Source organism: Tachypleus tridentatus, chromosome 9 (genome assembly GCF_004210375.1).
Source record: "Tachypleus tridentatus isolate NWPU-2018 chromosome 9, ASM421037v1, whole genome shotgun sequence".
Classification (NCBI taxonomy): Eukaryota; Metazoa; Arthropoda; class Merostomata; order Xiphosura; family Limulidae; genus Tachypleus; species Tachypleus tridentatus.
The window spans coordinates 27177117-27203634 of NC_134833.1; the positions used below are offsets into that span (position 1 = coordinate 27177117).

Genomic DNA, 26518 nt, shown 5'->3' on the forward strand with positions numbered 1-26518 from the left:
ACCAGGAATGCTTTTTTTGTTTTGTTAAGTATAGTTCTAATTGAATATTAAACACTTATTGTAGAATTTGTGAAAGGTAACTCTTAAGACAATACTTTTCATAGTTTTAGCCCTCATTCTATTTAACAAACAGTATACTTGTACATTAAGGATTGGGCTGTTAAAGCAAATTTGAACTCTTGGTGTGAATAGTAAACAGAAGAGCAATGAAAATGTTTGGCTTTCTTGTTCAAACTTTCGTGGTTAAATAACTTGCTGCCTCTTGATTGTTTGCTTTGAATAGCTCCTGAATCTAATGGTATAATATTTTGTATATTATTTTTGCAAAGTAAATATTCAATCTTCCAAAACTTATGACAACCAGTTTTACTATGAAATGTACACTTCAGCTGTTGTGAATAAAACTTTACTTATTTTATTTACTAGGAAATCCACTTCTACTAGTGTTTATGTAAAGTACTTTGTAGATTAGGTGAGAGCAAAGTTTCTGTGTTTGGGGGGAAGAGAAAAATTTGAGATTAAATATAGGTGTAGCCAATCAAAGTGGAAACTGAGGAGGGTTGTCACAGGAGCAAAATCTTCTTTAAAAAACCTTAAAAACAAATTTGTAGTTTGGGCCTATTTTGTTACATTGAGGACTAAAATATGATGGAAATTAGAGGAATTAAAAAAACAACCTGAATTAACGTGAAAGCAAACAGTTTAAACACCAACTTTAACAATATCCTATGTTGACTTTTAACACTTTGCCCAACTAATCTCCATCTACAAGATTTGTTTTACATTTTCATCTATTTATTTTGGACAAAAAATTCAATTCAATTTGAAGAATATGAAGCTTATCAAAACCTATGGCAAGGGACAATAGAATCAAAAATTAAGCTCCATGAATTAGTTATTTTACAGTAAAAAAGCCTTGCCAATAAGTGCATATGACATAAGTCACAAAAGTTTTGTGTTTGATTCCAAAAACCAAAATTGTTTATTACCTTTATATATAGTCATTTAATTCTAAGGAAAACATTATTGCTTCTAGCTGTGATTGTTAACCAAGACACCTAATTATACACTATAGACATTTACAGGAAAACTCACGTCCTGGTAAACGCCTTGACCATAAATGAAACCATGTTAGTAATGTAGATGCTGATGTTTTAGAATCCTCATGAACAAGATTTGTAACGCAGAATATTCTATGAATGAAGAAAAGCATATCACTACAACCTTCCTTAACGGACATCCCCAACAACTGATAAAGATAACGTCTAATAATAAGCAGAAAATAAATTATAGAAACAGTCATGTTACCCTATGTCAAAGGTACATATGTGAAACACACAGATAACGTGTAAAAGAAATCAGCCGGCCCGGCATGGTCAGGTGGTTAAGGCACTCGACTTCTAATCCAAGGGTTGCGGATTCGAATCCTCGTCACATCAAACACGCTCGCCATTTCAACTGTATGGGCGTTATAATGTAACGATCAATTCCACTATTTGTTGGTAAAAGAGTTGGCAATGGGTCATGGTACTTACACTGCAAAATTAGGGATGGATAGCACAGATATCCTTCGTGTAGCTTTGCGCGAAATTCAAAACAAACTCAGAACCGTACTATCAGAAGTCATAACACAATATCACCACAATTATTATACTCCTAACAAAGAGCAAAAAACATCATTAAATTTCTTATAAATGTTTACTCCGGTTTATCGGAGAAACAAAGGGACCAAGTAAAGTCTGTGGTATAACCAGAATGTAATAGCAATTCAGCTTCCATCTTACCACAAAAGTAAGAACCATGTAATAACTTGTGATGATACTAAAACAAAGGAATATAATACACTCTAGAAGATCAAAAGAACCTTTCTGTATCGAACATTCAATCGACCTATGAATAAGAGAGTTGATTTAAGTTCTAACGGAGGTCGCTCCCCTCATCCGACGAAAAGATAGCATGCCAGCCTCCCTATACGAGGTCTGTTCAAAAAATACGCGGACTGTTTGAATTGCGCGGCTCCAGTTGGTTCCAGGGGAATCCGCTTGGTGTCGCTAGGTTCGCACAGATCAGCTGATTACGACACCATTTTCCGATTGCAGATATCTTCATTTGTGTATTAGCTACGCGGTTTTAAGTGAAGTGCGATTTTTTCGTTTGGCGGATTTCAGAATGAATGACCTGAAGGAGCAACGACTTGCTGTGAAATTTTGTGTTAAACTTGGAAAATTTGCGACTGAAACTTTTGCTATGCTTAACACGGTTTACGGTGATGTTGCTATGAAGCGTACGGCATGTTTCAAGTGGCATGAACGTTTTAAGGATGGTCGACAGTCCATTGAAGATGATGAGCATTCTGGACGTCCTTCCACGTCAACTGACGACCCACACGTCGACTCGGTGCGGACAAATCGACGTCTGACTGTCAGGGAGCTTGCTGAAGAGTGTGGGATATCAGTTGGATCTTGTTACGAGATTTTGACCGAAAAATTGAAGATGCACCGCGTTGCTGCGAAATTTGTGCCTCAGAACTCGTGAGTTTTTGGCCAAACACTCGATCACTGTTCTTCCCCACCTCACCCCCCTACTCACCTGACCTTGCTCCTTGCGATTTTTTCTTGTTCCCCAAACTCAAAAGACCCTTGAAAGGAAGAAGATTTGAGACGATTCCCGAGATTAAGGCAAATGCGACGAAGGAGCTGGAGGACATTACAAAAGAAGCGTACCAGGACTGTTTCAACAAGTGGAAACACCGTTGGGATAAGTGTGTGCGTTGGGGAGGAGAGTACTTTGAAGGGGTTCCAGACCTGTAACTTCTAGAATCTAAATAAAGTACATTTTGTTTTATGACGTCAGTCCGCGTATTTTTTGAACAGCCCTCGTATTAACGGGTCCGGAGATTAAATCCAGACCCCTAACACCATATAATAAATACGTCATGTTCCAGGAAGAAAAGGTCAATGCGTATATCTTACTTTATTTAGATACGTATTGGGCCTGGCATGGCCTAGCGCGTTAAGGCGTGCGCTTCGTACTCTGAGGATCGCGGGTTCGCGCCCGAGTCGCGCTAAACATGCTCGCCCTCCCAGCCGTGGGGGCGTTATAATGTGACGGTCAATCCCACTATTCGTTGGTAAAAGAGTAGCCCAAGAGTTGGCGATGGGTGGTGATGACTAGCTGCCTTCCCTCTAGTCTTACACTGCTAAATTAGGGACAGCTAGCACAGATAGGCCTCGAGTAGCTTTGTGCGAAATTCCAAAAAACAAAACAAACAATAGATACGTATTTCGGTTAAAATTCATGTGTCGTTTGGTAAATAGGTAGAGAAAGCTTACTTTGAAACTACCTAGGGGGCTTGATAATTCAGTAATCAGCGTGTATAACATTTTATACAATCAACACAACACGCATCAATACAATTTTTAAGTAATTAAATATTCAACTTCAGACTTAAAAAGTTATCAACTTGTCAAAGTAATTTTTTTACATTTTTTTTCCTTTGAATTTCTTTGTAATTTTAGCAACCTTAGAATAAAATAAAAATTAAAAGTATTAATAGTTTATCGAAAACTAAAATACAGTAGCTTGCTACAGATATAGTTGACTGAAAAAACTTAAGATGGTGTATTTGTTAGTAGGTTAATAGAGGATTGGTTTGGTTTGGTTTGAATTTCGCGCAAAGCTACTCAAAGGTTATCTGCTCTAGCCGTCCCTAATTTTGCATTGTAAGACTAGAAGAAAGGCAGCTAGTCATCACCATCCACCGCCAATTCTTGGGCTACTTTTTTACCAACGAATAGAGGGATTGAACATCACACTATAACTTCCCCACGGTTGAAAAGGCGAGCATGTTTGGTGTGAAAGGGATACGAACCCGTGATCCTCATATTACGAGTCCAGTGCCTTAACCACCTGGCCATGCTCAACCATTAATAGAGAAACAAGAATATGTGTTTAAATAATTTACCGTTCTATCTTTTTGGTTAATTAATTAAAATAACGACCAGCTATCTTCACAACATTCATTAACCAGTTATGTACATGAGTGCAAGTTAATAAAATAAAAAAAAACATTTCTTAATTTTGTCGCGACATATTAGTTAATCAAATACAACACTGTTCATTAGAAAGGTAATGTCACGTGCTACTTTATTCAGTCTTTATTGTGTGTAAAGGTGCGCGTTTGTATGTTAAACACTTTTTCGTGGTCAGTGGTTCGAAACTAGTGATTGTGTCACGTTGCTTGGTGTACTTATTGACAAACATATGCAACAGGAATCCATGATTGACAGGAGGAGAGCCTGTGTTTTTCTCCGTGTTACAAGGGCTGAGTACGTTGTATTAAAATGATTTTAAAACCTTCCCACGTCATTGCAATGTTGACAACAGCCTTGTCGTATTTTCTATTTTATAGGTCTTTGTTATAAGGCTATCGAATCAAAAAGCACACTACTCCTCACTGCTTGCTTCCAATAAGCCATCTAGAGTAGGAAGGCGGCAGTTTCTCAACGCCCAACTTAACAGATCAAAAGCAGAGAAATATGTCAGTGTTTAGTCCAGCGATTTGACTGGTATATCTTCGTGTGGAACAGCATAAACGCCCACTTCATATTTGACGAATGTAACGGTCGCAAGGAAGCAACTGACATACCAGTGACTTATTTTGTTTTTCTAGACTGAAACCTTTCTTTATTACGTTGCATACTGCTTGTTGACTTGAAGACATGGACAAATTTTGTCGTTGACTTTTACACTCTTACAGACTCACCTGTTACAAGACATCATAATTTGGTTACCACGCTTGGAGTATGGCTTATTTTAGGTCTCTTTGAGGATGGCAGTGGTGCCCCAAGTTGATTCATATTCCTGTGTTTTCCAGTGCCTAATAAGAACAAGTGATATCTCCGTCTTAAAAAGTTTGCATTCCCGACGTGAAACTTCTTTATGATCAGACTAAAGTGTGTCTGTATTATTATTAATTACTAATGCACTCTTCTCCTCTTATCACTGTGTTTATATGATCCACTCTGTGTTTGTATGATCCACTCTATGGTCAATAAGATTAGCTTATTACTGATAAAGTTCTTCTTTGGTATGAGAAAGCCAACAAATATATAACTTGCTCGGATCGAAAGCTGTTGTTATTATATACCCTTTCCAAAAGAGATCAGCTTTCAGTACTATCACGTATCGTTAAACAATGTTAAAATGTAGTTGTTATACGTACCGTTCCATCGAGAACTTATTTTGGTTGTAGATACCTCTTGACTTGTATGTTCAAAACATTTGAATACAACGAGCTCGACTTCAGTAAAAAATATCTCTAGCGTGTAACACCAATTCAAATGTCTTACTTTCTGTTTCTGTTGTAACATTGCTTCGTAACAATCAATGATGCTTCATTCTTTACGAAATGAAGAACGACCGATTATCACGAGAGTAAGCTGCTAGTTATAACAGTAAGTACCACTTTTATGCTTTGAATCCGCTACAGTTGCTAGTTTCTTAATTCAACTATTTGAATATAACGGTTAAAAACAAAAGGATCTTTATTTTTGGAGTAAGCCATTAGTTCTGAACATTTCTTGAGGTAATAGAGATAAGGTAAAAATATTTTTATTAAGGCGCAAGAAAAAAAAAATATATACTCTCAAAATACTGAACAGGACAGCTAAGTCAGTAATGAGTGATGGCCCGGCATGGCCAAGTGTGTTAAGGCGTTCGACTCGTAATCCGAGGGTTGCGGGTTCGAATCCCGGTCGCACCAAACATGTTCGCCCTTTCAGCCGTGGGGCGTTATAATGTGAGGGTTAATCCCATTATTCGTTGGTAAAAGAATAACTCAAGAGTTGGCGGTGGGTGGTGATGACTAGTTGCCTTTCCTCTAGTCTTACACTGCTAAATTAGGGACGGCTAGCGCAGATAGCCTTGGAGTAGCTTTGCGCGAAATTCAAAACAAATAAACAGTAACGAGTGTAGTTAGTTCTGAAAACATTGTGTTAATATTCGAAAATGTAGAAAAGGGTCAGCTTAAGCCCGAACGTTTGAAATCCAAGTAAACAAAGTATGTAACACAATAAACTAGATGGACTCTGTTTCCTGCTGGGAACTGAATCCTGGATTTTAGCATAGTAAGACCACAAACTTACCCCTGACGTACCGGTGAGCGGAGTATATATATGAACTGAAGTAGATAAGCTTTATATGTTTGTTTTAACAATTAACATAAAACGTATCTGTATTCCTGACTTCTAGTACATGCAAATTTAAATCACTTCTATAAAACGTTCTTATCCATATGTATATGTACAGTTTCTGAAGCCAACTTCTGACAAACAAGACACAATTGTAATGAATACGCTTCTAGTGCACAGTTCTAGATTATTTCATATGTTACTTATTAGTTAAGAACAAAGTAAAATACAACCACCAGACTGGAACAGACAATATAACTACAACAAGAAGGCACAGGAAACAAATAAACTGATGATAACTTACTTTGCACTTTAAGTTCAAAATAGAAATTAAAGTTTGACTACGTAACTCCAAAGAGACTGGGCTAGAAGCACATGGGTTCATAATTTTATAAGCACAACTACAAGGCACGCAGTCCGGCATGGCAGGGTGCTCGACTCGTAATCTGAGAGTCGCGGGTTCGAATCCCCGTTACACCAAACATACTCGTCCTTTCAACCGTGGGGGCTTTATGATATGACACTCAGCCAAACTATTCGTTGATAAAAGAATAGCCCAAGAGTTGGCGGTGGGTGGTGATGACTAGTTGCCTTCCCACAACGGCTATCGAAACCCGGTTTCTAGCGGTGTGAGTCCGCAGACATACCACTGTGCCACTGGGGCGCTGCGTAACCTACCAAGTATGTGATATTTACCTATGAATATACTGCATCAGTGTTTTACGAAGTCATTGGTGGGGCGCGGAACAATATCTTTTTTTTTTCGAGTTTCTAGGCAGCTTACGATCGCTGGACACTTTAAATGTAAACGCTAATGCACCATACGCTAATACAAGAGGCTGCTTCGTAATTTAGCAGTGAAAGCCTAGAAGGAACATATCTAATGAACACCATTCGCCACCAATTATTTGGCTACTGTTTTAACAGCAAATAATGGAATTGGTTTGTTAGTTGCAACGCTCCCACGGCTGAAAGGCCGTAGATCTTCAGCAACGGGAATTAGAACCTAAGTTTCGAGTCGAACGTCCTAACCACCAGACCAAATATAACTATAAGAGCATATAAATTATATCTTTTTTTTTTATACACGTCCTACAACATATTTTAGTCATTAAAGTCTTCTACAAAGACAGAAATGATGATGTACTTGCTGTATTAAATTTTCGGACATTACTTAGGATGACCTGATACGAAATGCGGGGTAGTGCAACAAAAGCACGTTTAGAAAAGAAGGCGCGAAAACACATTTTGCTTATCTACTGTCCAAATATACTGGATCACATTACAATAATCCTGGTCGTGTAATCTTTAAACAAGGATGATAGTTGACAATAAGTTCTAAAGCCCCCGAGTAACGTGACAGTTAAGCAGCAGTTTAATAACAACATTTCTCTAAACCAGCGGCCCGGCATGGCCTAGCGGGTAAGGCGTGCGACTCGTAATCCGAGGGTCGCGGGTTCGCGCCCGCGTCGCGCTAAACATGCTCGCCCTCCCAGCCGTGGGGGTGTATAATGTGACGGTCAATCCCACTATTCGTTGGTAAAAGAGTAGCCCAAGAGTTGGCGGTGGGTGGTGATGACTAGCTGCCTTCCCTCTAGTCTTACACTGCTAAATTAGGGACGGCTAGCACAGATAGCCCTTGAGTAGCTTTGTGCGAAATTCCAAAACAAACAAACAAACAAATCTAAACCAGCATGTCTTCTACCACTCATTCGTAGGCTTTAACTGAATCATATTCTTAACTTTTATGTTGCGTTGCTGATCGATAGCTCCAACGTTCGAGTCGCAATATGCCATTTAATACATTTTGTACTCTCAGCTCATTATAAATATGACGACCACAACAGTTATTTGGGAAAATTAGACGCATAAGCAATAGGTTCTGCAGATTATCTGCCTTTCCTCTGGTCATCAAACAGTTTTGAACTAGGAGTGTCTATGGCCTGTCCACTTAGCTCAGAATACCGAATTTACATCAAAAATGTACTAAAATAAACTACTATTAAGGAATAATTTGATAATTAATTTGTTATTATACACATACCTACATAATAGGTTATGCGTGCCGTTCTCACTACAGTTGTCTAAATTCGATATTTTAACATTTAAAGTCTTCCCACTTACTGTTTAGCCACTGGGAGAGGGGGTATGTTACGAAATAAAACAATATTGCCCAACAGTGGCACAGCGGTGTGCCTGTAAATTTATAACACTAAAAACCGGGCTTCGATACTCGTGACGAACAGAACACAGATACCCTCCCTTTGCGTAACTTTGTACTTAGCTTTAAATAAACAAATAAAAGAAAAAATAATAATAAACATTTTACAGTCTGTGTTATATCCAGGTTAATTAAGATTATTTGTAAACGAGAGTAAATTGAATTGTTAATATGGAAACAACGTCTGAGTTAAGCCTACTTAACTGAGCCATTGAGAAGTATGGATTTTAGTATAAGCGCTAAAGTATATTAAATGAAAAAGTTAACACGTTGAAAGTATTACTGTTTTGATAAGTTGTCTAGAATACATCCATAGTACATAGAAAATTGTCCAAGTTGTACTTACTCTCATTTTCTCTTTCAGTTTGGGGTCGGACAGTTTCTTTCTACACCAAAATTTGTACCTTCGGATGGATGGCCCAGACAAACACTATACGGAGATTCAAACCTGTGACCATCAGATTGCGATTCGAGCACTGTAAACGCCAGGCCTCACTTTATACGTAACTGATTGTGTCATTTTTCAAAATGACAAACTCATAATTTTAAGAAAACAATGTTCATATAGTGTATCTGAAAAACGGAAATTATTAGCACAAAAATATTCAGACAGCACCAAACAGTAGTTAGAATAAAGTTGGCATTATAAACATGTATTCAGACAGAACCAAACAGTGGTTAGAATAAAGTTGGTGTTATAAACATGTATTCAGACAGAACCAAACAGTAGTTAGAATAAAGTTGGCATTATAAACATGTATTCAGACAGAACCAAACAGTGGTTAGAATAAAGTTGGCATTATAAACATGTATTCAGACAGAACCAAACAGTGGTTAAATTAAAGTTGGTGTTATAAACATGTATTCAGACAGAACCAAACAGTGGTTGGAATAAAGTTGATGTTATAAACACGTATTCAGACAGAACCAAACAGTGGTGAGAATAAAGTTGGTGTTATAAACATGTATTCAGACAGAACCAAACAGTGGTTGGAATAAAGTTGATGTTATAAACACGTATTCAGACAGAACCAAACAGTGGTTAGAATAAAGGTGGTGTTATAAAGATGTATTCAGACAGAACCAAACAGTGGTGAGAATAAAGTTGGTGTTATAAACATGTATTCAGACAGAACCAAACAGTAGTTAGAATAAAGTTGGCATTATAAACATGTATTCAGACAGAACCAAACAGTGGTTAGAATAAAGTTGGCATTATAAACATGTATTCAGACAGAACCAAACAGTGGTTAAATTAAAGTTGATGTTATAAACACGTATTCAGACAGAACCAAACAGTGGTGAGAATAAAGTTGGTGTTATAAACATGTATTCAGACAGAACCAAACAGTGGTTGGAATAAAGTTGATGTTATAAACACGTATTCAGACAGAACCAAACAGTGGTTAGAATAAAGGTGGTGTTATAAAGATGTATTCAGACAGAACCAAACAGTGGTGAGAATAAAGTTGGTGTTTTAAACATGTATTCAGACAGAACCAAATAGTGGTTAGAATAAAGGTGGTGTTATAAACATGTATTCAGACAGAACCAAACAGTGGTTGGAATAAAGTTGGTGTTATAAACACGTATTCAGACAGAACCAAACAGTGGTTGGAATAAAGTTGATGTTATAAACACGTATTCAGACAGAACCAAACAGTGGTTAGAATAAAGGTGGTGTTATAAAGATGTATTCAGACAGAACCAAACAGTGGTGAGAATAAAGTTGGTGTTTTAAACATGTATTCAGACAGAACCAAATAGTGGTTAGAATAAAGGTGGTGTTATAAACATGTATTCAGACAGAACCAAACAGTGGTTGGAATAAAGTTGGTGTTATAAACACGTATTCAGACAGAACCAAACAGTGGTTAGAATAAAGGTGGTGTTATAAAGATGTATTCAGACAGAACCAAACAGTGGTTAGAATAAAGTTGGCATTATAAACATGTATTCAGACAGAACCAAACAGTGGTTAGAATAAAGTTGGTGTTATAAACATGTATTCAGACAGAACCAAACAGTGGTTAGAATAAAGTTGGCATTATAAACATGTATTCAGACAGAACCAAACAGTGGTTAAATTAAAGTTGGTGTTATAAACATGTATTCAGACAGAACCAAACAGTGGTTGGAATAAAGTTGATGTTATAAACACGTATTCAGACAGAACCAAACAGTGGTGAGAATAAAGTTGGTGTTATAAACATGTATTCAGACAGAACCAAACAGTGGTTGGAATAAAGTTGATGTTATAAACACGTATTCAGACAGAACCAAACAGTGGTTAGAATAAAGGTGGTGTTATAAAGATGTATTCAGACAGAACCAAACAGTGGTGAGAATAAAGTTGGTGTTTTAAACATGTATTCAGACAGAACCAAATAGTGGTTAGAATAAAGGTGGTGTTATAAACATGTATTCAGACAGAACCAAACAGTGGTTGGAATAAAGTTGGTGTTATAAACACGTATTCAGACAGAACCAAACAGTGGTTGGAATAAAGTTGATGTTATAAACACGTATTCAGACAGAACCAAACAGTGGTTAGAATAAAGGTGGTGTTATAAAGATGTATTCAGACAGAACCAAACAGTGGTGAGAATAAAGTTGGTGTTTTAAACATGTATTCAGACAGAACCAAATAGTGGTTAGAATAAAGGTGGTGTTATAAACATGTATTCAGACAGAACCAAACAGTGGTTGGAATAAAGTTGGTGTTATAAACACGTATTCAGACAGAACCAAACAGTGGTTGGAATAAAGTTGATGTTATAAACACGTATTCAGACAGAACCAAACAGTGGTTAGAATAAAGGTGGTGTTATAAAGATGTATTCAGACAGAACCAAACAGTGGTGAGAATAAAGTTGGTGTTTTAAACATGTATTCAGACAGAACCAAATAGTGGTTAGAATAAAGGTGGTGTTATAAACATGTATTCAGACAGAACCAAACAGTGGTTGGAATAAAGTTGGTGTTATAAACACGTATTCAGACAGAACCAAACAGTGGTTAGAATAAAGGTGGTGTTATAAAGATGTATTCAGACAGAACCAAACAGTGGTTGGAATAAAGTTGATGTTATAAACATGTATTCAGACAGAACCAAACAGTAGTTAGAATAAAGTTGGCATTATAAACATGTATTCAGACAGAACCAAACAGTGGTTGGAATAAAGTTGGTGTTATAAACACGTATTCAGACAGAACCAAACAGTGGTTGGAATAAAGTTGATGTTATAAACACGTATTCAGACAGAACCAAACAGTGGTTAGAATAAAGGTGGTGTTATAAAGATGTATTCAGACAGAACCAAACAGTGGTTAGAATAAAGTTGGCATTATAAACATGTATTCAGACAGAACCAAACAGTGGTTAGAATAAAGTTGGTGTTATAAACATGTATTCAGACAGAACCAAACAGTGGTTAGAATAAAGTTGGTGTTATAAACATGTATTCAGACAGAACCAAACAGTGGTTAGAATAAAGTTGGTGTTTTAAACATGTATTCAGACAGAACCAAATAGTGGTTAGAATAAAGGTGGTGTTATAAACATGTATTCAGACAGAACCAAACAGTGGTTAGAATAAAGTTGGTGTTATTAAAGCGGAAGCTATTTTAAAACATTTTGCTTCAGTTAAATTCAGATCAGAAACTTTGTTATAAGGTACTTGACTGGTAATCTACAGCTCTCGGGATCGAAACCCGTCCTACACCTACTCATTTTTTCAAACGAATGTGACGGTAAATGGTTGGTAAAGAATAGGTAAAGACATAGCTGAATGATATGTTGCGCTAAAAGGAGAGAAAGAAAAACTTAACAGATTTTAAAATGTTTTTCAGAAACATGACTTACCTGAAGCTGATTAGTTTGGTCATTTAGTATTTATCATACATGTGAATTTTCTTTTTAGGGGTTAAGTGTAAGATGGATAATTTTCTGTATACTATGGATGTATTCTCCAATAGATAACTTATCAAAGAAGTAACGCATTTAACATGTTGAGGTAATTTCGTTTAATTTATTCACAGGGAAGTCGGTAAAAAAACTAATATTTCGAGTCGCTAATATATCAGTATTTATCCTCTAGAATACTGGTTAGTCGAGAGAAAGAAAATATTTTAATGTTAGTTAAAGAAGGACACGCAGTAGTTTTTATTTTGTTTTGTGTTTTTTTTTCACAACAGCATCAAACTGCGTGCATTTAAGTTACAAGTTTATACAGAATAGCTAATAACAAAACTTCTGGTTCAGGTTAAAAATTACTGTCTGTTAATGTTTCGGTTTATCCTGCAGTTTTTGTGTTATCATATAATCATAACAGAGAAACTTTGGTTAACCTTGAAGATGAAAAAATTTATTCTGGAATTTACAAATGTTGTAATATTTAGAAAAAAAATTCAAAGTTTCTGTAAAACGTTCAGATGCTATTAAACTTGTAGATGCTGACTGTATTAAACTTGTAGATGCTGACTGTATTAAACTTGTAGATGCTGACTGTATTAAACTTGTAGATGCTGACTGTATTAAACTTGTAGATGCTGACTGTATTAAACTTGTAGATGCTAACTGTATTTAGAAAACGCCCAACCAATAAAAGTTTGGAATTTGTCGAAGTGTTTTTCGTTTGTTTGTCTATAGAAGAATCTATTGAAATGTTATTCTATAAGAGCTCTGCCTACACATCAAACTGTTTATGCAACAAGAACTTAACTGTTCATAGTGTATTTCAAGTAAGTGGTTAGATTGTTTTCTAATGTTTCCTATATGCCAATAATATTTGAGGGTTAATAAACGTTAATAACACGACTTAACCAACTGGTTCAGCCTGCAGGACAAGAATGATGTTTCTTTTTTCTTACATCACGAGCAAGTTTTCCTTATTCATTTTCCTTGTAACCAACTGCCTATGTTATGGACTGAATAAGGGGGTGAGGTGGGGGAAAAAACCTCGATTCGTTTCAACATAGTGGTCGTTATGGGCGACCGGAGTTAATTAATATCATGATCGTATCTACTAGTTCAGTGTAGACTCCCTTATCATATCCTGTGTCATTCACTAACTGCTCAACCGTTCAGAAACAAGCTACGCAGCCATTCTGAAGCAAGCTACTCAACCGTTCAGAAACAAGCTACGCAACCATTCTGAAGCAAGCTACGCAACCGTTCAGAAACAAGCTACGCAACCGTTCTAAAGCAGTAAGTTTCTTCATGGTATTTTTCTCAAGTTTGTGTTGATGTAATCCACACGAGTTGTTTTTTATTCTTCTTGCTTTATAAATGAATTCAATTTGTTGAATTACTTGTAAGCTATCTGAATCTGTACTAGTAAACAAGCAGACAGTAATTTAGAAACCAACAGCTTAATTACCGACAAAAAATAAGCAGTTCAATTTATTTAATTCGTACATAAATTCGTATTCTAATTAATGTACAGCTACTGTAGCACAGCATTTCATTTATGTACAGTATTGATAAAAATGAGAAGGCAAATCACTGAACTATTTTTATCAGTTGTTATATTTCGTTGAACAAATATAGTTTTGAGATCAATAATTGTGGCTTAGTAGCGAGTAGAGTTACCGAATGTAGTTCGGTTACGAGTGCATTTGAAGAAAATAATTTGAATTGTTCGAGAAGCTTCTATTTACTTATTTATTGTCAATATACTTGACTATACAGAAACATTTCTGTAGCTGGCATTCTTTGCTATAAATCAGCAATTATCAAAAGAGAAAAGCAAATATCGCCTCACGATATAGGTCCAGTTTATCTCTCCAGAATTAGCTTATGTTCAGAGTGATGAAAAATAGAATTCGCTAAAAATGACCCAGTAACATACGTTGATCAAAGTTTGTTTGTTTATTTCGCGCAAAGCTACACGAGGGCTATCTGCGCTAGCCGTCCTTAGTTTAGAAGTGTAAGACAAGATGGGAAGTTGTTCAACCAACCGTCAACTCTTAATCTATTATTATTTTACCAACGAATAGGGGAAATTGACCATATCATTATAATGCTCCCACGGTTAAAATGATAATAATTTTTGGTGTGACTGGGATTCGAACCTGTGCCCCTCAGATTGGGAGTCGAGCGTCCTAATATCTGGTCGTGCTGGGCCCTTGATCGAATTGTAGATTGAACTGGACATCTCTTGAACTTAGACTTCGAGAATAAACAATTTTCGGGATACTAAGTTTATCAAGTTTATCTCTCACAAGGATTACGTCACTCTTTTTAATTCTTACCACCGTTAATCTACTTAAATGTTTTAGAAAATGACCCACTGAGTAAATCTTACCTAGTAACACTGTTAAAAATGTTAGTTTGGTTTAAACTCACAATAACTATTTAAAAAAAGTAACTGAAATGAGTGTAGCTTTTGTACGAACTTGTAAAATCCAGTTTGACATAGGTTTTAAGAGTCTTCTTTAGTAAAAGTGCTTCATGTCTCAACCAGTAAAAATATCCACATGTCATTGAATAACTTGGAAGATTATACGAGTAAGTAACTAACTTAAGAGTTAAGCGTCGCAGTTAATTTAACACTCATTTGAAATTTCTAAATATTAATCATTACAAATTCTCGACAGTCTTGCTACTGACTAGATATGTTAGATACAAACTTTATCTGACATCAGAGTTCTTGTACTCAGCTTCGATTTAAAATATGTTCTAAGTTGTTCCCCACTAACAATAAGTTCTTACCACCTGTAACTTATACAGCAAACGTCTGCCTATTAGCACTGGCAAAAAATAACCTTCTGCTCAGTAACTGGCTATTGTCCACTAACTTTTTAGCACAGTTAAATTTTGTCCACTCAATATCCCTTACTTCTAGATTTTGTGTACTATCCTTTCATCGAAACTATTCAGAATTACTGTTTATAACTTATGAGGTGATGGTGAAATCAATAATATGCCAGCCACACTTTATCTGCTAAATCCAGTGCCAATGTGGCCTTTTGTCAACACCAGGGATCATGAAGGTATGTAATCAATACTATAAACAAACTGTTTTATGAACCACAATTTTATGCATATATTTATTTCAGTTAATTAATTTAATCTTACATCAGTCACTATCTTTTCTTTTTTTTTCTAATGTAACTATTTAGTTAAGTGAGGTCTTTCAGCTTAGCGGGTGTCGTTTGACCACTTGAGTACTGCAGACTGGTTGTACTAGATATGAATCATTAATTGTCTGGTACCTTCAGGTTTAATTTTATGATTTTTTTTAAACAACTCGCTCTTGCCCGGATCACAGACGCCTATTTGGGACCAAATGTGGGCATATGTATTGAATATGCCCATTAAATATTAGTGAGTTCCGGTACACTTGAAGAATGCTACAGAATGGTGTACGGAAGAAAAATGATTTTTGTATTGTTTTTGTATATCATGTTGAATTTTTAAGTAAGTATTCTAATATAAATTAAATCACGTTGTATAAAGAGTAAGATTTTGAGAATCAGGCAACAACAGCCTAAACATAGCACATGTTTTATATTCATAACATTTTCAAATCAAAATTTATCTTCAACAAACCATATTTTTTTAAATAAAGAGTTTTTAAAGTATTTTTTCAGTTAGACGCTGGTGAATCACAGAAAACCACAGAATGCACCAAAGACGGCAGACAAACAGTGTTATGAGTGAAGCTCTGGATTCAGGTGAGATTGAACGAATCCCCTCCCATCCATACAAACATGGCTTTAAAACTGCAGCCAGTGGAAAGCAGCTATGCCAGCAGGGACATCGGGTTTTGATGATTGGATTATTAATTTTTGGTGTGTACCCTTTAATAATCTACTATTCGAACTGGGTTCGTTATCAGTTGATATTTGCCCCTTTCATCAACTGGCCTTTACCTAGTTCCCTGTCTTTTCCACAGAATTTTAGTCTCAATTGTACTTTCAACCACTTCTTGGACGTCCAAGAGGGCGTAACCTTGGGAATATGGCACATCTTACCACAAAGTCGATTAAAAGACTGTGAGAAAGGTATAGTTCTGAAAGACGAATTTCAAGATGAAAGACCCGTGTTTCTGTATCTTCATGGAGTAGCTGAAAACAGAGGAGCAAGTCATCGACTTAATATATACAACGTTTTGTCCCAGAGTCATGTGGATGGACACGTGGTGACTTTCGATTATCGTGGGTTTGGCGATTCTTTTGGAACCACCACCACAGTTGGAATGATCAACGATACTGAAGCTGTTTATCAGTGGGTTCGTAAATTTGTTGGCAAAGAACGCATCATTATCTGGGGCCATTTTGTAGGCGCTGCTGTAGGAATTCGTCTCGCTGAGAAACTGTCTAAAAACAAAGAATATCCTGCAGGAATTGTTCTAGAAGCTTCTTTCAGTTCCCTTGACGACGTTATTGTAACCCACCCAGCATTTTTCTTCCTACGTTTTCTACCTTATTTCGAAACCCTTATAATAGAAGTATTCAGATATGAAGAAAAGTTTCTCAACCCAAAAGACCAGACTGGAATTGTAAAATCCCCAATTCTCTTTCTTCATTCTCATTCTGACAAAATGGTTCCACTTAGTGTTGGAAAAGAATTCTATAAAAAAACTATAGAGGAAAAACCTGATCATTTCACGTCGTCGGTCCAGTTTGTTGGTATTGACAAAACCGGTTCCTACAAATGTGGACATCGGTGGTTGAGTCTAGATCCTAAGTTACCAGATGTTGTAGAGGCGTTTTTAGAAACCATTTACGTTAGAAATAAGGAGAAAAATTAAATTTCGTCACTGCTGTCATAAGAAAATTTAATCAATGTCGTTTAGTAAACAATATCTTGTTTATCTCGTTAATTTTTGAAACTGTAGGGCAACTTAATTCTTTGTATGAATAAATAAGTTAGACAATCACTGAAATAGATACTGTCTTGAGAACCCTATTTAAATATTTATGGTAACACGTGTTTCCTCTTTCCACTGTACAGCAGATTCCAGAGGGTGTTAAGTAATAAGAGCGTGGTTATGTTAATGATGTTTTAATATCTCTTCTTACTGCTGTACCATCACTGGACAGCAGATTCCAGAGGGTGTTAAATAGTAAGAACGTGGTTATGTTAATGATGTTTTAATATCTCTTCTTACTGCTGTACCATCACTGGACAGCAGATTCCAGAGGGTGTTAAATAGTAAGAACGTGGTTATGTTAATGATGTTTTAATATCTCTTATTACTGCTGTACCATCACTGTACAGAAGATTCCAGAGGGTGTTAAATAGTAAGAACGTGGTTATGTTAATGATGTTTTAATATCTCTTATTACTGCTGTACCATCACTGTACAGAAGATTCCAGAGGGTGTTAAATAGTAAGAACGTGGTTATGTTAATGATGTTTTAATATCTCTCTTACTGCTGTACCATCACTGTACAGCAGATTCCAGAGGGAGTTAAATAGTAAGAACGTGGTTATATTAATGATGTTTTAATATCTCTTCTTACTAGTGTACCATCACTGTACAGCAGATTCCAGAGGGTGTTAAATTGTAAGAACGTGGTTATGTTAATGGTGTTTTAATATCTCTTCTTACTGCTGTACCATCACTGTCCAGCAGATTCCAGAGGGTGTTAAATAGTAAGAACGTGGTTATATTAATGATGTTTTAATATCTCTTCTTACTGGTGCACCATCACTGTACAGAAGATTCCAGAGGGTGTTAAATAGTAAGAACGTGGTTATGTTAATGATGTTTTAATATCTCTCTTACTGCTGTACCATCACTGGACAGCAGATTCCAGAGGGTGTTAAATAGTAAGAACGTGGTTATATTAATGATGTTTTTATATCTCTTCTTACTGCTGTATCATCACTGGACAGCAGATTCCAGAGGGTGTTAAATAGTAAGAACGTGGTTATGTTAATGATGTTTTAATATCTCTTATTACTGCTGTACCATCACTGTACAGAAGATTCCAGAGGGTGTTAAATAGTAAGAACGTGGTTATGTTAATGGTGTTTTAATATCTCTTCTTACTGCTGTACCATCACTGTACAACAGATTCCAGAGGGTGTTAAATAGTAAGAACGTGGTTATGTTAATGGTGTTTTAATATCTCTTCTTACTGCTGTACCATCACTGTACAACAGATTCCAGAGTGTGTTAAATACTAAGAACGTGGTTATGTTAATGATGTTTTAATATCTCTTTTTAATGCTGTACCATCACTGCACAGCAAATTCAAGAGGACGTTCAATAGACAGAACGTGGTTATGTTAATGGTGTTTTAATTTCTTTTCCCACTACCACATATTCCATTAAACAGCATGATTTATAGAATGGTCATAAGACAGAGCAGGTCAGACTAATGGTGCTTTTAGTGTCTCTTCTCACTCTCACACACCCAAATAAACATGAGGTCTAGAGAATGTTCAGTAGTAATGGCAAGATAATGTTAATGGGGGTTTAACGTATCTTCTCATTGTCGCATACTTTACTGAACATCAGGGTTGAGGGTGTATTACAGGAGAGAATATTGTATTTTAACGTGCTAAATACTCTATTCTACGTACGTTACGTTACACTAGATACTCTATTCTACGTATGTTAGGTTACAGGTACATACAACTCACACAACTCAAAGATTATGAATAAAACATCAATAAAAGTAATAACGTTCTGAAGTCTCTTTATTGTACAAGTTATTCGTTAACTACGTGATCAGTGAGGAGAAAAGCGTAGTTTGCAGCTGTAGGTTTGTGTGTTTACGTGTTTTGTTTTCACCAATGACGAACTTCTGCGGCTTATTTTCTGAAGAGCTAATTATGTTATTGACATCAAAATAGAAAGCAATACCTTTCACATAAGTTCACACTAATTCGTGCGTCACATTCGAAATCTTTCACAATACATTCGGCTAATTGATTTCTTATCTTTGCAAGTTTTCACATGAATAAATCTTCACGAAGCATTTGACTTGAAATGATTTAGAACAATGAAGGTAAGTAAAGCCTGAAATTATTTAGTAATTACTCTAATTAGTCGCTTCATTATTAGATATCAGACGCTATCTTTTTCCAAAAGCATTCAGTCATTAAGGTAGTATGCGTTTTCAACATCCTATAAGTATTACAACAACCTGGTTCTGGTTTAATTAAAATTTGTTATTTGAATTTATACTGTATACAGAATACATTTTCCTCAACATACATCAATAGATGCTTGCAAACAACAACATAATTATATATATAAACTGTATGGGACGTCATTTACTAAACTCTTCGAAATTACACGAATGTTTATTTTACTTTATTTTATTTTTAAAGTTTATTAAAGTTCTTGATATTAAAGGAATGGTTATTTTACCACGTTTGTATCGTAGCTAGATATTAAGTAAGTGCTTATATTATCACGTCTGATATCGTTGACTGATATTAAATAAGTGCTTATATTATAACGTCTGTTATCGTTGTCTGATATTAAATAAGCGGCTATCTTATAACGTCTTTTAGAGTGGCTTGATATTACATGAGCTCTTATATTGTCATATATGTTATCGTAGCTAGATTTCAAACAGGTCTTATCACGTCTTACACTCAAATAATATAGGTCATAAAAATGGAGATACCTCTTCTATTCGATAACATTGGAAGACAGGGGAGTATGAATCAGCTACGATCACCAGAGCTCCTAAACTCCTAAAATAAGAGATTCGATTCCCTTTGGTGGACACAGTAGAAAGCCCGATGTGGCTTTGCTATAAGAAAAAAAACAAAACACACAAACGTTATCAAAATACCAAACTATTTTATATTCAACTTTTCTATTTATGTAAACGTCGCTGTAAAAAGGAAGTGGGTGTTCATTTTTTCCCAAAACGACGTAATTGCCATATTGTCAGTGTGTGATCAGACTGTTGAAACGGACACTGAGGAACCATCATCATCTTACAGCCCGGTGTGGCCAAGTTATTATTACGCTCGACTCGCAATCTGAGGGTCGCGGGTTCGAATCCCCATCACACCATACATGTTCGCCCTTCCAGCCGTCGGGGCGTTATAATATAACGGTCACTTTCACTATTCGTTGATAAAGAGTACCCCAAGAGTTGGCGGTGGATGGTGATGACCAGGTGCTTTCCCTCTAGTCTTATACTATTAAATCATGAACGATTAGCGTAGATAGTCCTCGTGTAACTTTTGCGAAATTCAAAACAAAAAACAAACAAGCAATCTTTCTTACACTAGCCTAGGTGGATTATGAAAAGCAGGTAGGGTTTAGTGGTGTGCTTTGATTATGAAAATATCATGTCGGAGCTTTTTACAATGGAAATCTCTTCTGCAGTACTATTGTCCCCAAGATCCACAGTCGTCACAAAGGGCAAGACTGAGTGTGGCAATATTAACTTTAAATATATGGTAAGACTCCAAAAGACTTTTAATATAACGTTTTCGATTTCTGTAATTTTCATTCAAAACATAACTGTTTTTCTCTCTCTAACGTACGCGCCCCAGTGGCATGTTTATGGACTTACACCGCTAAAAACCGAGTTTCAATAACCGTGGTGGGCAGAACTCAGATAGGCCATTTCGGCTCAGTATGGCCAGGTGGTTAAGGCACACGACTCGTAATCCAAGTGTGTTCGAATTCCTGTCACACCAAACATGTGACGGTCAATCCCACTATTCAGTGGTAAAAGAGTAGCCCAAGAGTTGGCGGTGGGTGGTGATAACTAGCTGCCTTCCCTCTAGTCTTACACTGCTAAATTATGGACGGTTAGTGCAGATAGCCTTCTTGTCGCTTTGCGCGAAATTAAAAAACAAACAAACACACAAGCTCTACCGTACTGACGTATCCAACGACCTGTGTCAGCTGGCTCTAAAACTGTATAAAGCTCCTGTCCGTCATGGTCAGATGGTTAAGACACTCGACTCGTATTCCGAGGGTCGCGGGTTTGAATCCCTGTCATACCAAATATGCTCGCACTTTCAGCCAAGGGAGCGTTATAATGTGACGGTCAATCTTACAATTCGTTAGCAAAAGAGTAGCTCAAGTGTTGGCGGTGGGTGGTGATGGCTAGCTGCCTTCCCTCTTGTCTTACACTACCAAATTAGGGATGGCTAGCGCAGATAGCCCTCGTTTCAAAACAAGCCAAACCCTCAAAAAAGGCTCTAGTAACTCGAGTGGTGTTAACGAATATACCACATTGTTTACTTCTGTGCTTGATTGTTTTTTATATTATTAAATGTGGTTCTAAGATTATATTTTAAAGCTCAGTTCCTCCGGTAATAGCTCTAACTAATTATATTCAGTACAAATGATCAGTTAACCCTAACACAAGAGTCACAAGGTAACAGAAAAACCAAAGTTCCAGGAGGAAAATTACTAAAGATTTTACTCTTATTATTAGAGTGCTAAATTTTGTTTCAAAATTACTTTAATTTTATCTTATTTCACTGTTAATGGTCTCGGTTCTCACATAACTATTGAACTAATTCGTGTAGGATCTTACTCCAGTCTGTAGCTGTTCGTCTTTTTATTTATTTTTATTTTAACAAATAAAGTTAGCCGAGAGGAAGAGTACATGTTGCCTCTGTCTGGTTAAAACAACATTTTTGGATCCGACTTTGAAATGTGAATTTCAAGTCTTTAATGAATAACATTTCCACAATAGAATATGTGGTAATAACCATATTTGTTATTTAATAGCAATAATATAATAATTTATATTAACCTTAACTACGATCTTACTGCCATTGTTAAAATAAGTGATAACAACCCTAGATTCGATCCTGTTCTAGTATTTAGAATAATTTGTATTAACTCTAGCTGCGATCTCAACTTGAGGATATAATAATTTATTGCATCTCAAAATCGGATCTTATTACGACACTAAAATAACTTAAAAATTGCCTTAAGTGAAATCTCACTTCAACAATAAAATACGTTACACGTGGTGGGTTTGTAGGGGGCTAAAGCTACCCTAATATGTGCTTTTAGCCCCAGAATCTAATAGAAAAGTTCTTACTCTTAAAGATAATTCATATCTTCTTATCTAGAACATCATGTGAACCCACAAGATACAAAAATGTAGTCTCGTCAATTTTTGTCCGGCCTATACCCTGCGCCCTCAACGAGAAAAAACATACCCTGCGCCCTCAACTAGAAAAAAGGTGGTGCCACTTATGATAACTCCAAACACATGGCCCAACATGGCTAGGTGGGTTAAGGCGTTCGACTTGTACTCTGAGGGGCATGGGTTCGAATCCCCGTCACACCAAACTTACTCGCCCTTTCAGCCATGAGGGTGTTATGATGTGACGATGAATCCCACTATTCGTTAAAAGAGTAGCCCAAGAGTTAGCGGTGGATGGGGATAACTAGCTGCCTTTCAACTAGTCTTACACCGCTAAATTAAGGACGGCTAGCGCGGATAGCCCTCGTGTAGCTTTGCGCGAAATTAAAAAAAAACAAAAAAAAACTCCAAATACACGTCTGTAAGTTATAATATGATAGCAAATGAATTCCTTACAAACCTTGGGTATAATTACTGTCTGTATTCGATTCTGTTTGTAAAAGTCTCGTTAAATGAGAGAACTGATTTCCAAACTTTTATGTTCATCATGAGACAACATTCGTTATTTCCTCAGGCAAAAACCGTAGTCTAAAATACAAAATAAAGTAGAAATCAAGTAGTCTGTAAAAGGATTGCTTGTAGGTTGTTTGTTCATCATCGTGAGAAGTACGTAAATTAGGTAGTGACGTCATAAGTTAGCAATAAAAGTTGAAAATGAATAAAACATAAAAATACACAATCTTTAAAATCTTCTGCACGTTTAAACATCTTTTTTTTTAGTGTGATAAACACAAGTATGTGTGTATGTGTTTTCTTATAGCAAAGCCACATCGGGCTATCTGCTGAGCCCACCGAGGGGAATCGAACTCCTGATTTTAGCGTTGTAATTCCGTATACTTACAGCTGCACGAGCGGGGGGCGAAACACAAGTTCTATATGATACAAGTAAATGTATTATTTCCGCTAGATGAAAGCTACTTTAGTATGTCATAATATAACAAGAAATACGTGTATATTATAAAACAATATTTTTATCGATTGTTGTTTGGAGCAGAACAATTATCGCAACAGAAAAGAAACGCCAAAAAACAAGAGTTTGACTGATGAAACGAAAAAAAAAATATCCAATAAAGCTTCTCTTTTGAAAGGCATGTTATTTCATAAGCACAGCATTCTGGTCGACTTTGACACTAGTGCTGTTGTTCTTTTGTTTTTAAATCGAATGACACAATAAGAAAATAGAAAGCATTATTAAGCTTTGAAACAAACCCGTTTAGTGTACCCTGAAAATCTAATATCTTTATCTCTCCTTCCCTCTCGCATTCAAGGATGCGTTTGTTGAATTTATTTTGTACTTAGAATCAAATATAGAATTGAAACAATGTGAACGTAGGTTCCCAGTGGTAACAGATAACACAGTTTTATAGACCTAAGTTTATCTACATAAAAACTTCCTACTTAAAATATATGTTTAATGGTTAAGGGACTTTTTGAAATAACAGTCAATTTATTTTATCGAAAATTTATTAAATTTTCTTTAAAACATAAAATTTTTAAAGGGGCAAATGTTATATATTTTTATAAGTACATGTTCTATACATATTAAAACTTGGAAAGGACGAAGGCGTTGTAAAAAAAAAATATGATTTTTTTCAGTGTTCAGTATTTCACTTTGTCTCGTGAGAGTTGTGCTGTTTACGAGATTAAGAAATGTCGAATTCACCGAATCATATTTATGACTGTAATCAGATGCACTACATCCTATATGTTATCAATATATAAGTATCTGTTTTGTAAAATAATATTTTTTTTCAAAATATATTAAGCTTCCACATAATTCGTGGATTCTTTCTTTTGGCTCTGAACTAATACATTTTAGTGAGAAGAAAATTTCGCACTTAATACCATATTTGGTTTGTGACGGGGACACAATGCAAGTCGTACATGAACCAATCAATCAGAAATGTTCTGGAAGATAACATGTAATACAAACGACAATATATTTGTTATTATTAAGCACACAAAGAATTGTTAAACTTTTTTTGCTAAAAGTATTTTGTGTCGCTTAGATAGTGCTAATGTTGAGGTTATTGACATCACAACAGATATGTTAATATACAAGTTTTTATGAATGCGTTTTTTATACATTACGTATACAATTTTAAGATAACATGTTACATCAGTATTAAAAGTGTTATATGGCAAACATTATGAGGACATGTTACATCAGTATTAAAAGTGTTATATGGCAAACATTATGAGGACATGTTACATCAGTATTAAAAGTGTTAAATGCCAACAAATATTACGAGAACATGTTCTAATGACGCAGAGAGCCCCGTTGCTATGCTCCAATAAACACCAAACCAAAGGTCCTCATAGAAAAGTCTCAATGTAACACACGTTATTTTTAATACATCACTTACTCAAAAACGATTCTTCAACCAGTGAAATCTTCAGGAAATGGGTTTTGAAGTTCGTGCAAAGCTACACGAGGGCTATCTGCGCTAGCTGTCCCTAATTTAGCAGCGTAAGACTACTGTGAAAGCAACTAATCATCACTACCCACCGCCAACTCTTGGGCTACATGAAAGCTATCTGCTCTAGTCGTTCCTAATTTAGCAGTGTAAAACTAGAAGGAAAGCAGCTAGCCATCACCACCCACCGCCAACTCTTGAGCTACTCTTTTACCAATGAATAGTGGGACTGATCGTTACGTTATAACGTCCCTACGGCTGAATGGGCGAGCATGTTTGGTGTGAAAAGGATTCGAACCCGCGACCCTCGGACCACGAGTCGAGTGCCTTATTCACCTGGCAAAACTTCCAGGTGTAAAATATAAAAAATTTAAACGAGGGCTATGTGATGTTTTTGAAAAACGTCTTTTGTGTTGAGGTTTTTATTGACCTATGGATACCAAAAATATTATACTACTCTGTTGACGTTAGAAACCTGTTACCACACAGAACTTTTATACTTTGTTTATAAAAAAAAAAGTCCTTAAAAGTGAAACAAAATCACGAAAGGTTTGGTTCACATTTGTATACGAATCTATGTTAAAAATTTCCAGCTAATCGTCTATATTTTTCTAGCTTTTTGTACAAACATTTTGTGTGTGTGATGATTTTAAAAATACAACACACACAAAAAAGCAACATGAAAACATATCTGTAATATCGTGGCGGAAAACCGTTCAACGTGTCCTTGAATTACGTCACGTAGATGAGGAAAATTATCCCGTATAAAAGTATATTTTTTACCTATCATACTTGTCATTCCATTGTTGATTGCACACAAGGTTTTGCTTTACTTGTATTTTTAATGAAAACGCAAACGTAAGAAACTGCAGAGTTTAAAGAAAACAAAAGTACGTATTGAATTTATTAAGCGAATACCCAAAGATATAAATCTCTGTTAAAAATAAGTTAGTAGTATTACATTTTATAATTTTTATCATGCTACGTATTATAATTTCAAACAGCCTGAACTGTGTTCAATTGTAATTTTGATTTATAAATTAATTACTTGTCGATATGTATCAAATTTATAATATTTGCCAAGGAGATAAATTTTATTTCTTAAAACAAATATATTTTAATTTACAAGCATTAATACAACTTATAGTAACAGGTGTTACAAATAATGATTTATTTACAAAAGTTTTATAAACTTTCAGACAATATTGAGTCTTTTATTTGGTCTGGAACTGAATACATTATCGACGGTTCAGGACGAGTGAATTAATTTCGAGTTGATATCAGTAGAGTTTACCTAACGGGGAACTGTCTCTTGTTCATCACACGTGAGTTTTTCACAAGTTATACAATATCTTTGTAAAAATACTAACATCCAAAGTTAACTCACTGAAGTTAAACGGTTTGTAATGTTCGAAATCTATATACATTCCTGGTCAAATATCTGTAGCTTCCTGACTACTAAGCGTTTATTACAATTATAGCTTCCGAGGTTTACAAGATATTGTGTGTTTTCTGATATCAAAACCACACCCAGCATTCTGCTGAGTCCACTGAGGGGAGTAGAACCCATGATTTTAGCGTTG

General features: G+C 35.8%; 1 protein-coding gene and 1 long non-coding RNA gene across 4 annotated transcripts in view; both read left to right on the top strand.

Annotated features, from left to right (window-relative positions):
- The first annotated feature begins 13210 nt into the window (after nt 1-13210).
- LOC143224915 (lysophosphatidylserine lipase ABHD12-like) lies at nt 13211-17306 on the top strand. Its single transcript, XM_076453387.1, has 2 exons — nt 13211-13621; nt 16009-17306. The coding sequence occupies exon 2, from the start codon at nt 16041-16043 to the stop codon at nt 17169-17171; it is 1131 nt and encodes a 376-aa protein (XP_076309502.1). The 5' UTR covers nt 13211-13621; nt 16009-16040; the 3' UTR covers nt 17172-17306.
- An 8430-nt stretch (nt 17307-25736) lies between these two features.
- The window catches only part of LOC143224917 (uncharacterized), a 46111-nt gene continuing 45329 nt past the window's right edge, over nt 25737-26518 (top strand). For all 3 annotated transcript variants that reach the window (XR_013013514.1, XR_013013513.1, XR_013013512.1), the window contains exons 1-2: nt 25737-25825; nt 26135-26260. This is a non-coding gene — a long non-coding RNA (uncharacterized LOC143224917). The remainder of the gene's footprint in view (nt 25826-26134; nt 26261-26518) is intronic.